At 34.1% G+C, this 10,692-nt stretch overlaps 2 protein-coding genes across 7 annotated transcripts in view; one reads left to right on the top strand and one right to left on the bottom strand.

The window, feature by feature from the left end:
* Window positions 1-255: 255 nt before the first annotated feature.
* Window positions 256-1,790, top strand: LOC108688120 (pre-mRNA-splicing factor SPF27). Its single transcript, XM_018194232.1, has 3 exons — window positions 256-386; window positions 542-807; window positions 1,397-1,790. Exons 1-3 carry the CDS (start codon window positions 312-314, stop codon window positions 1,788-1,790), a joined length of 735 nt encoding a protein of 244 aa, XP_018049721.1. The 5' UTR covers window positions 256-311.
* A 104-nt stretch (window positions 1,791-1,894) lies between these two features.
* The window catches only part of LOC108688119 (colorectal mutant cancer protein), an 83,357-nt gene continuing 74,559 nt past the window's right edge, over window positions 1,895-10,692 (bottom strand). For 5 of the 6 annotated variants that reach the window (XM_018194225.1, XM_018194227.1, XM_018194231.1 and 2 more), the window contains 11 exons: window positions 10,226-10,487; window positions 9,701-9,843; window positions 7,996-8,217; window positions 7,605-7,793; window positions 6,917-7,107; window positions 6,206-6,472; window positions 5,950-6,145; window positions 5,239-5,430; window positions 4,977-5,164; window positions 3,825-3,927; window positions 1,895-2,466 (listed from right to left, as the gene is read on the bottom strand). In XM_018194225.1, coding sequence (XP_018049714.1) covers window positions 2,356-2,466; window positions 3,825-3,927; window positions 4,977-5,164; window positions 5,239-5,430; window positions 5,950-6,145; window positions 6,206-6,472; window positions 6,917-7,107; window positions 7,605-7,793; window positions 7,996-8,217; window positions 9,701-9,843; window positions 10,226-10,487 — 2,064 coding nt within the window. In that variant the 3' untranslated portion in view covers window positions 1,895-2,355. Of the gene's footprint in view, window positions 2,467-3,385; window positions 3,496-3,824; window positions 3,928-4,976; window positions 5,165-5,238; window positions 5,431-5,949; window positions 6,146-6,205; window positions 6,473-6,916; window positions 7,108-7,604; window positions 7,794-7,995; window positions 8,218-9,700; window positions 9,844-10,225; window positions 10,488-10,692 lie in introns of those variants that run through there. The other variant, XM_018194226.1, reaches the window with a different exon arrangement.

Below are 10,692 nucleotides of genomic sequence, written 5' to 3'. Positions count from 1 at the left end.
AATTAAAGTTAAACATAAAATGTTAAATTAAAAATAAAATTGAAAATCAAAATTAAAATAAAATTATTTTATTAATTAATAATTTTATTATTTAAAAGTTTTAAGAGTTCTACTGTTATAGCAGGCGTATTGAAACAAAATCCGTCGAAAAATGGCGGGAAAAGTCAAGCTCTGATTGGCTGCAGCAGATAAACATGGCAAGAGCACACCATGTCTACTTGTATCATGCTCTCTGATTATACTCTGTGACGTAACGCTTGACAGTTTTGTTTACAAAAAATTAACAGAGAATAATTTTTATTTAATATATTATGGCAGGTGAAGTGGTTGTTGATGCATTACCATATATTGACCAAGGATATGATGAGCCGGGTGTACGAGAAGCGGTAAATAAGAATTACATTCATTTTTTTTTTGCAATCTAACAGAATAATAGTAATTCGATAGGTTATGCTCTGAAAGAAATAATTTTATTAAGAAAAATTCTCGTGCAAATTTATTTTATTTCATGAAATATTTGGGATTTAATGTTGTTCCTTAGGCGTTGGCGATGGTGGAGGAAGAGACACGACGTTACAGACCGACGAAAAATTATTTGGAACACCTACAACCTTTATGCATAACTGCTTTTGAGACAGAGGTATTGAAGCATGAATTTGAGAGGATGCAGAATCGCTTACCGATGGAAGTGCTTAGTATGAAACGTTATGAATTACCACCGCCTCCATCTGGTAAGTTAAACGATTTAACTGCATGGAATGAGAGCGTGGAGAACAGCAGCGCGCAATTGGAGCATCAAGCTACTAGGTAAACAAAAGTTACATTTGGTTAAAGATTTAAAATTTGGATGTTCACAAGCTATAAACACTCATATATTTATAAGTGCTTTTCTAGGTTTTTCTAGATTCCACTGGCTTAAACGAAAATATAATATCATGATCTCGATGTCATTATTAAATCAATGAATGCTTATAAACGTCAAAAAGAATGATATAAATGTTGTTTATAAACACTCTTTTTAGAATCCAAAATTGAAAGAAAACAAGAGTTTTTTTAGTATATGTGGCAGGGAGGATTGACAATTTTTTGAGTATAGCATACCAACCTGAGTTTACAGTACACTGCAAACAGTCACATACAGTCACACATTACATACACAGGAATGCAAATATGTATTTCCAATTTTGTATATCTCAACCATTGATACTGGCCGAATAATTCTCTGTATAAAAGACTATGGTGTCTATTCTTCGGAGTCAACCCTCCCTCTATTGAAAGAGTTCGAGAAAAAAAATAAGCATGTGAACGTCGAAATCAAATGCAACTTAGGACTTATTGACATACCATTTGTCTTTTAGATTTTTGTACTTTTTTCTATACTTTTGTATAATTTTAGAATCTGTAATTTGGAATTGATGATGGATTACGGTTGCGAAGCATGGAAATCCTACTTGGAAGTACTAGTTCAGTTGCTAGGTCATGCTCAGAAACAGCTGCAGACGCTGAGAAAAAAGATTCAGGAGGTCAACTGGCAGAGGAAATCAATGCAGACTCAAGGAGGCGACAAATTGAGAGCTCTCGAAGCACAGTGGGTCAGTTTGGTGTCGAAAAACTACGAGATCGAGCAGGTTTGCGTGCACTTAGAGGAGGAGATGCAAAGGGTATTTTTGAATAAAGAGGCTGTGGAGATTAATGATGTACCAGCGGTGGAAGGGCCTGATGTGCCAGGTAACAATGCAACAGAAACGATGGCATTGCAAATGCAGCAACAGGAAAATCAGGATGTTTAGTGTAATATAAACTTTTATGTATATAAATAAAAATAAATAATTTATACAGAGATTTTTAACAATGGATATCGTATCCACAAAGAGCATTCGTGGACGTATTATGGGGTATATCTATAATAAAGCAGAGTTTATTTCATTATAGTTTACACATATCACACTTGTGGTTTATGCTTTTACAATATACATATGTACACGACGGTTATCGTTAGCGCGATACACTACTAATTAATTATTTGTAATTTACGACGTGCTGAAGGATCTGTTTTATAATAGGCTGTTTGCGTTGTTCCGTGTATCGACACAATTGCACACATTGCGTAGGCCTAGCTGAATTTCTTTTTTTTTTTATTTTATTTTATTTAGGACAACAGCAATATATATCATGATATAATTACAAAGAGCATAGCTAAGCGCCTTTACTTTCGACTTCGGTGTAAAAAAATACGTGTGTGACTTCGATCTCCATTTTTGTGTTCAATCATATCCTCTTGCGACAGGATAGATGTTAAAAGTAATTATTGGGTTACTAAACTTGCATCATTTTTGCCATTTAATCACTCAACTGTCATAAAGATGTTTCGCTAGCGCCAGAACTTTGAGACTGCAATGCCATACTTCCCTTGTAGCCCATTGATTCTTCCTCCAATAGAGCTATTCGTTGCTTCAATGTTTTCACCTGCAAGGGAAAATTAATTTAAGAAAATTAATTTAAAGAATGCAATATACATCTGATATGTCTGATGCGAGATCTGTTTGTTAATGTAAACTATGATTTTAAAACGCGTTGTAGTAAAAAATGGATATATTTTTTTATTATGTTTATTATTATGCAAAATATAAAATCTAAATAACTTATGTTCATATATAAGATTTTTTGAGATTTATCCCTTAATATATATTAGCATATATATATTGGCATAATTAATTTTAAAATATGCAATTTTCTTTCTTCTTCTGAAAAATTTAAAATTTTTTATTTACGTCACTTTTCTAATGAAAGTGTGATACATCATCATTTATTTAGGATGTGTTTCATTTGGCGCTCATAATTCTCGTGAACATTATTAAATTTGTTTTTATTTAACATTTGATAAACAATAAGGATAAATTAATTTTATGAACGTTGCGAGGATTGCGAGCATCGAGCGTCAGCGTGAAAAGGCACCTTTAATATGTTGATTGCGCATGCTTGATGCCGCAATTGTGAATGACATCAGGAACGATCCAATATGGCGGGAGAGGCTAACAGAGGGAGTGATTGTGTACTAATTCGACGAACGAAATTTAAACGTTTCGATGTTATCTTATAGACTAAAATTGTGGAGGTTATATAACAAACTGCCAGGAAAAGCACTCGGGGAGTATCGATTACTGCCATTATTTTTCATCCTCGGAGCTGCTTTGGAATATTCCATGATCCACTGGCAAGTTGGAGAGGTTAACTTCTACAAAGTGTATAAGCGTCGAAGGGTAGAGGAATTGGTGGAACGAAGACTAAGGCTGGAGGAACAGGCCTGAAGACAATTTTCGCATCAACTTCCTATTGAGATATCACATGATGATGTCTTTGTCACGGTACATTGTATTTTGTGCAGCAGCACTGGTTACAATGCTGACTGGCTCGCAGTGCGTTCACGAGATCTACAAACCGCTTGATGACTTGGAGGATCTAGTCGAACAGAAGCTAAAGGAGAGGCGGAAAGAGCTGCAGAAGAAATAGTGCTAGAGAAGAATGTATCTAATGTAATAAATTATTGTTGTTTTTATGAATGAAAAATTAATTAATTTCATCCATAGTAGTTGCTAAAAATTTCTAGCCATGATTTTACAGTACTTTTTGTGATAATCTATTTTTCAGTTTATGGGTTAAATAAAGTTCTTGTTATAATCAACTTAAGAACATGATGATGAAGTAGTAGAATATATTAAGTATTTGTATATTAGATCTTTATTTGTAAAGATTCTATCTATGCAATACAATGAAAATATTTATTGGCCAGAAACTTTTCACAACCATTGTATACTTGATCATACCTGCACAGCATGTCTCTCTACCATTCCCAGCATCTGTTGCTCCAACTTTTTCAGCCTGGATTGATATTTCTTCTTGGATTTCTCCAGAGTTTGGACTAGCGCTCTGAGGAGAGGAAAGAAAGTTTTATTTTTATTACAAGAATAGAGCACAAAATGTCATACTGTATTATTTATTTATCTAATTTTCAGACTGATAATTAATCCTCGACTAACGGGTCACTTGAACTTGAAACAAAAATTTTAGACAGTTGATACAATGTCTCTACGTTTAATATTATGATGTTCTAAATTGTAGAGAAAAAAAACTTTGAACTGTACTCTATATCAATCATCATAAGATGGAGCTTTACTTGCTTTACATTCTATTCTATTTAAAACAGATTGTTTTAGAACTTAGGTATAATTTTCATAGCTATAGTTAAGGATTAATTCTGTATATATATAAACCAAATGATGACATTTCATTTACTACTTGTATTCAGGATGTATCTGAAATAACGCCCATTAATCATATTGCGGTATTCCTAATAAAAATCTGAGTTGAAAAGTTTTACCATTTTGCAATTTTCTCAATATTTTTTTTAGTTTTTACACAATGAGTAAAATGTTTAAAATTAACGTATAGGACAACTTCAAGATATCTTTAAGAATTCTTTAAGAAACATCTTCGAAGTGTTTCCCAAAGAATACTGAAAGATATCTTAAAATTGTCTTATACATCGATTTTATCCGTTTATTCGATTTATTTTTTTAAAAATTAATATCTTGTTAACTTGCAAAAATTGCAAAATGGGAGAAAACTTAATTTTTTATTAGGAATAACACTGTGTGTTACAGAGACGTTATTTCAGATATACTCTATATATGTACAGCATGCAAATTTTCTGCAATAATCAGAGTAGGGCATGTATTTGGAGTACTTTTACTTAAAATACAGTTTTTGCAATACAAGTGTATTTTTCAGTAGAACGCATGAAAGGATTATTTGTATTTAAACTCGAAAGATTAAGAGAGTTTTATATATTTTGTAATTTAAATAATAAGATTGATTGTCAATCTTAGTATCTGAAATACAAAATACAATTGTCTTACCAATATTGTTTTTCGAATAAAAATATTCTAAATTACACGCCCAATCCTGGCAATAATTACCCATTAGCTCTTTTCAGATCGTTGACGAGTTCAGCAGATTGTTGATGCCTGAGTTCGGAATTCTTGTTGACTTCGTCCAGGGTTGAGATCAATTCCTGCAGGCGTTCCTTCAGTCTCGCCTCTCTGCCTAATGCTTCGATCAATTCAGACTCCATTCCCTCACTTTCGTTGTCGCTCAAACCTCGGTCCTAAATATATTTTCAATTAGTAAGATTGATTTTCAGAAAGAGATCTACATACTTGTAAAAATTATATGTGATACCTTGTTTGTTGCCATCGCGAGCATAGCCTCTGCGTCGCTCAGCTGACCCTGGAGGTGCTGTATGGTAGCGTGTTGAGCTGCGATTTGTGTATCGCGCGCGTTTAGTTTCAGTTCTATCGTAGCACGTTCCTTCTCTAGAAGGAACACCCTGGCACGTAACTCAGCCTTGTCTTCTCGCATGGCCATTAGTTCCTAAAAATATATTCTTGAGAAATCAATTTGATAATGAACTTTTTTTTAAATATTTTTGATTTGTAATGTTTAATTAAAATCAATGTATTAATCACGCATAAGCGAAAAAAAATCTATATTCGATAAAGACGGTTCTTCGTGCTTATTCATATTTCTTTTTGTGAATTTGTACAATTTCAATTCAAGCTGATTATTTATTAATCATCATTTTGAAACACAGCCTAAACCGAAGTATCACAAATAATTTGATAATTTTTATGCTTATAGACATCTTAAAAGAATTTTAATACAAAATCTGTGAATAATTGCGAAAAATATTATGTCGGTCGAAAAGAAAATATAATACTTTTATGAAATTTATATGCACCAAATTCCGAGTTGTACTCTTACTTGTCTATTTTATTTGTGAACTTTATTTGAATAGCGAGAATCCTGTACTGTTTTTTTTATTTAAAAAATGTTAATTTATTAAAAACAATGTTCTCTTGAGTTTTTAATTCTTTTTAATTAGATATGGACCTGCATGAGCACAGCAGTTTCCAAGTCGAGTTTTCTGGCCTCCGCTAAAGAGATGGTGTTCTTTGAGTTCAAGGGTTCTGCATGTACGCTCTCTAGTTCGACTGCCGTCGATCTGACCATTGTACGTTCTCCCTTCAATCTACCTATGTGCCTCCTGAGTCGTTGCTCATCCTCCACGTTCCATGTTATTTCCGATCTATCAGAAAGGCATTCGTGATAAAAATTACACACATTACGCACAATGTAAAATACCTACTCGTCCGATAAGACCATGCTGTCTTCCCATGGAGCACCCAACGTATTAGTACAGTCATTCTCGAGTCTATTTAGCACATGATAAGCAACGTTTTCGGCCGCTCTTCTATTATCGATTGTCACACTGTTCCTCTCGGTAGAAAGCGCAATTTCGCTCTCCAGCAGAGCGACTAGAACATCGTAGGCCTCAATCGCGCGATCACTGAACGAAAGTGCGAGTCGCAACGCCGTCGCATTCGATTCATACTTGCCGACTAATAAACTCAATCTGTAACACAGGACAAAAATGATTATTTTACATGTATTGTAGGATTTCGGATTGTGTCGTATATTTCAAGATCTTTTTCAAATTTCAATTTATATATAACTTGACAATAGTTCGTTCCTTAGGTTTTTTATACACATAAATAGTATATTATTTCAGTGTATTTTTTCGTTCTTTATATGTAACGATTTCAGACTCTCTATCATATTAGATATATATACTACAATAACTTTGTAATTGCCATAAGTTTATATCAATTATTGAGACCATTACATTTCGAAGAAATGTCAGTCTTGAATTTCTGTTGATATACCTTCATCATTGTATTTATCACATAGATCGTAAAATGCGTTTGATGTATTCGACTTGTGTACTTGACTTTAATTTAATTTGACATTTTAACCGTTTTTAAAGCTTTTCGGGATTTGTGCATTTTGAAGAACGTACCTATCACATTGCGCCTTGCTCTCGTGCAATGTGAGCGCGAGGACCGCGTTGTTTGCCCGCGCGTGTTCGAGTCTGCTGTTCAATCGTTCCGTCTCGACTTCGAATTGCTTCTCAGAACCGTTCAGTTCTTGCAAGTTTGACTGTTCTAGGAGATCCGACACGAGATGTTCGGCTACCATCGTGGAGCACACCTAAAATACGTTGGAATATGATTATGTGTTTACTGCAAAATTAAGAAAAGTACATATCGTTTTCTTACTGTAAAAATTACACAACTCAAAAAATTAAGTTTCTCAGAAAAGGAGAAAAAAAAATTATTTTTCAACTTGACGAAAAATTAACGACCAATTAAATAATATCGGCAATAAGAATATATTCTTAAAACGTTATTTTTGTCATTTTTGTTTTAATTCTTAAAAATCAACTCTCTTGATGATTTTTTAAAAATTATCTTTTTTAAGTTCTAACGATGACTATGAATTCTGATGACTATGAAGTTAAGTTAGTTCACTTTTAATGATTGATAGAATAATATTTATATTTCATAATTCATTCATAGTAGTAATAACTTAAAAAAAATTTTTTTGATTTTTGAAGGGAGCAATATATGTACATATATGTACAAATTTTTATAATTCTTTACATATTTTTATATGTATTTAGTATTCTTTACAAATAAAATTCGTACCCCAAGATTAGTAATGTCCGGACCGGTAATGTGCCTCTCGTCCGTCCTCCTCAATCTCACCCTCTCTGCCATCTTGAGGACTGGCGGTTCCTCCCTCGTCATACTCTTTGTTGGAGGTGTCTGTAGCGGTGGCAAGAGCGGCGAGCACGGTGCTGTCAAAGGTTCCGGCGAGCTGGTGTTGCCCCTCGTCTGCGGAGAGAAGAGGCGAGGTGTGAAAGAACAAGAAGAGGGATGTTAAATTAAGAGAGAATTATTGCATTTTATTAACATCTCTTTGTTTCTCAATCTTAGTTCTTGCTCTTTCAATTTCAATTTTCTCTTTATCAATATTAATTTTTTAATATAAATTCTGTTTTCCATGAAAGACCGATTTCTGAGGATTGCTGCTCACTCGAAGTTCTCGACGCGGTGAATCGCTGCTCGCCGTTTGCCTCTGATTGCTGCTCTGACTTTTAAAATGAATCAATTGTGCCTGCAGACTCGTGATCTCTGCCCGTAACGCCATGATCTCCTCTTGCAGCGTCGCGACGGCGACGCTCTGGCACGACGCCGCTTGTTGTGTTGGCTCAGGAGTCGGCAACGCGGCTGGACTGTCCAGCTGTTCCCTACCATTCTACATTGAAAATAATAATGCGTTTTTAAAAATATATTAAATATATGATGTATTACATTGAGAAAAGGTGTTTGATACATATACAGTCAATACGGAGATAACTTTTGTATATTTAAAAATTCCTCATAAATATTCATTATCAATAATATTTAATAGATTGCCAAATTGTTCCACTCGTTCCAACTTATTTATCACTAAATAAAAAAATATACAAATTTATAGCAAAGTTTGCGGTAAAAATAAATTCTCTCCATATAATTATAATTATAAAGGCATGATAAAATATTAGGAATTTCATTTTTATAATTGTTACTTCTATAATGTTAGTAGTAATAATTATATTTATAGTTATGCAAAAAAAATATTTAATTAGCATTAAAAACTAAATTATATTATTAAATTACGGCCATTACAGTTAAATTATGATAATTACAATCATTTTTTTCTCTCAGTGTAGATATATTATAAGATATATTATAAGTGAAGGTAATATTATGGCACCCCACTTACATTTTATATAATAACTTGGTTAAAAATCAATATTTAAACTTAAAACTTAACGATTATATTCATTAAAGTGTTGTTCAATCGATTCCATATTCAAGATACGAAATTACATTTGTTATTTAAGGCATTGTTTAAAAATATATGACGATATTGTATAATAGCTCGAAAAGAAATAGGGGTGGTAATGCAACTTTTCACAAAAATAGATTTAAAGAATTAGTTTTGTTTAAAAAACAGTATTTGATTACAAAATTAACAAAAAAGTAAAATATTACAGAATGTATGTAAAATGTATGTGTATATGTTACACACAACTTCTTCCGCATAGGCTATTCATTACTAAAATTCTACATAAATTATAGATTAATAGTAAGACTAGAGTAATCAATTTATGGAATATGCTTACTTTGATACTAAAACAAGGCTCGAAATAAAGGCCATCAACAATCAATTTGAGAGGCTATATTAGCAAAATTAGCAAACCAAATTTATTATTAAATTTTATATATTAAAATTTACATAACTCGAGATGTTACAATCAAATAAAATGTTAAACAAGCAACACGAATATATATACATAATATATTCGATAATGATAATACGAGTACGTTTAAGAAGAATAAGGAAGTATATGTAATTAAGTGTAAATATGTAATTAACTAAAATGTATCTTTTACTTCATTAGTCATAGCGAGCTACTGAGCAAATAATTCTGTAATAATCACTAGAATTACCTAATAGCAAGGATTAAAAAAAAAGGGTCATTGTGCTACCCACACTATCACAATACTAATCTGTTCACATTGCTCGCATTTTTTGCACTCAATATCTATGTTTGTTCTCTTTTCAAAACCAAATATCTATTTATTTCTTAAGTGCAAAAATATTTAAGGATTTCATGCAACGCGAACAGACCTATTCTCCTCTATGTTAAAAATTAGAATTTTAAAAGTTTTTTTAATAGAATTTTCTTTACTTCTGTCGGTCGATTCTCGTCCTCGCAGCAGCTAGAGTCATCCCCCAAAGTGCGATCCCCATCTCCCTGGATGTCCCCGCCACCCTCGCTCTCCTCTACTGGGTTGGTAATGGAACCCTCGGCGTCCCTGCTTGTCTCGACTTCTGCGCATCATCAAAATCATCTCTTCAGACCGCGACCACCGACGATTAATACTTACTTCGCTTGACAATTATACGGTTCGGAGAAACAATCTATTCCATCAATCCCGGTTATTTATCGAATAAGCGACTGTCTTTCGCGATAGTACATGGTATGTGCGTCCCTAAGAAATTGTTCTCCTTCTCGGTATCGAGAAGAGGGATCAAGAGTAGAAATCAAGAGTGCGCGCCTCTGAGAGAGCTATTGCTATTGTTATAGTCGGAGTCTAGAGAGATCCGCTGATTGCCCGCCAGGGAATTGCCGTGGCTTTCGTTACTCAAAGATTCGCCAAGATTCTCTCCCGCGTGCGTCATATAATCGAAGCAGGGTGGAGTGGACTCTTACCGGACTCGTCCTCCTCGGCAATTACGGTAGCGCGATGCCGCTCCAGCTGTCTGCCGAGCTCGGCGATGACGGAATGCAACTCGGTGAGCCGTTCCTCGTGTCGTACCGCCTGCTGTTCCGCTCGTTGCTCAGCGCGGACCGCCTGGACCTCCGCCCGCATCAGCGCGGTTTCGGCCGTTTCCCGCGCGCGAGTAGCCGCCACTAGCCGTGAGTTCAACTCGGCCACCTCGGACCGCAGAGAAGACAGCGCGGCTGCATGAAGCTGCGAAAGGAAATTCATTTCTTTCTTTATTTGCCCGAGGTCTTGGAGTCGAAAGATTTTATCGTAATTTCTATCAATATTGCGTATCAAGTAGGGTAAAGTCGCCTAATATGAGATATCTTTTTTTAAAAACTTGTAATTTATTCAATTTGCAATCTTAATTCCTATTTTCGTGTCAATTTTATGGGAAATATATTCAAGATTT

Source organism: Atta colombica, unplaced genomic scaffold (genome assembly GCF_001594045.1).
Source record: "Atta colombica isolate Treedump-2 unplaced genomic scaffold, Acol1.0 scaffold225, whole genome shotgun sequence".
In the NCBI taxonomy this organism is placed as follows: Eukaryota; Metazoa; Arthropoda; class Insecta; order Hymenoptera; family Formicidae; genus Atta; species Atta colombica.
The sequence above is the reverse complement of the archived record's forward strand: the minus strand, read 5'-3'. Positions and strand labels throughout refer to the sequence as shown.

Coding starts and splice junctions, on each gene's coding strand:
- LOC108688120 (XM_018194232.1), top strand. CDS start 312: ATGGCAGGTGAAGTGGTTGTTGATGCATTACCATATATTGACCAAGGA. Junction 387..541: donor AGCCGGGTGTACGAGAAGCG/GTAAATAAGAAT, acceptor GTTGTTCCTTAG/GCGTTGGCGATGGTGGAGGA. Junction 808..1,396: donor TTGGAGCATCAAGCTACTAG/GTAAACAAAAGT, acceptor GTATAATTTTAG/AATCTGTAATTTGGAATTGA.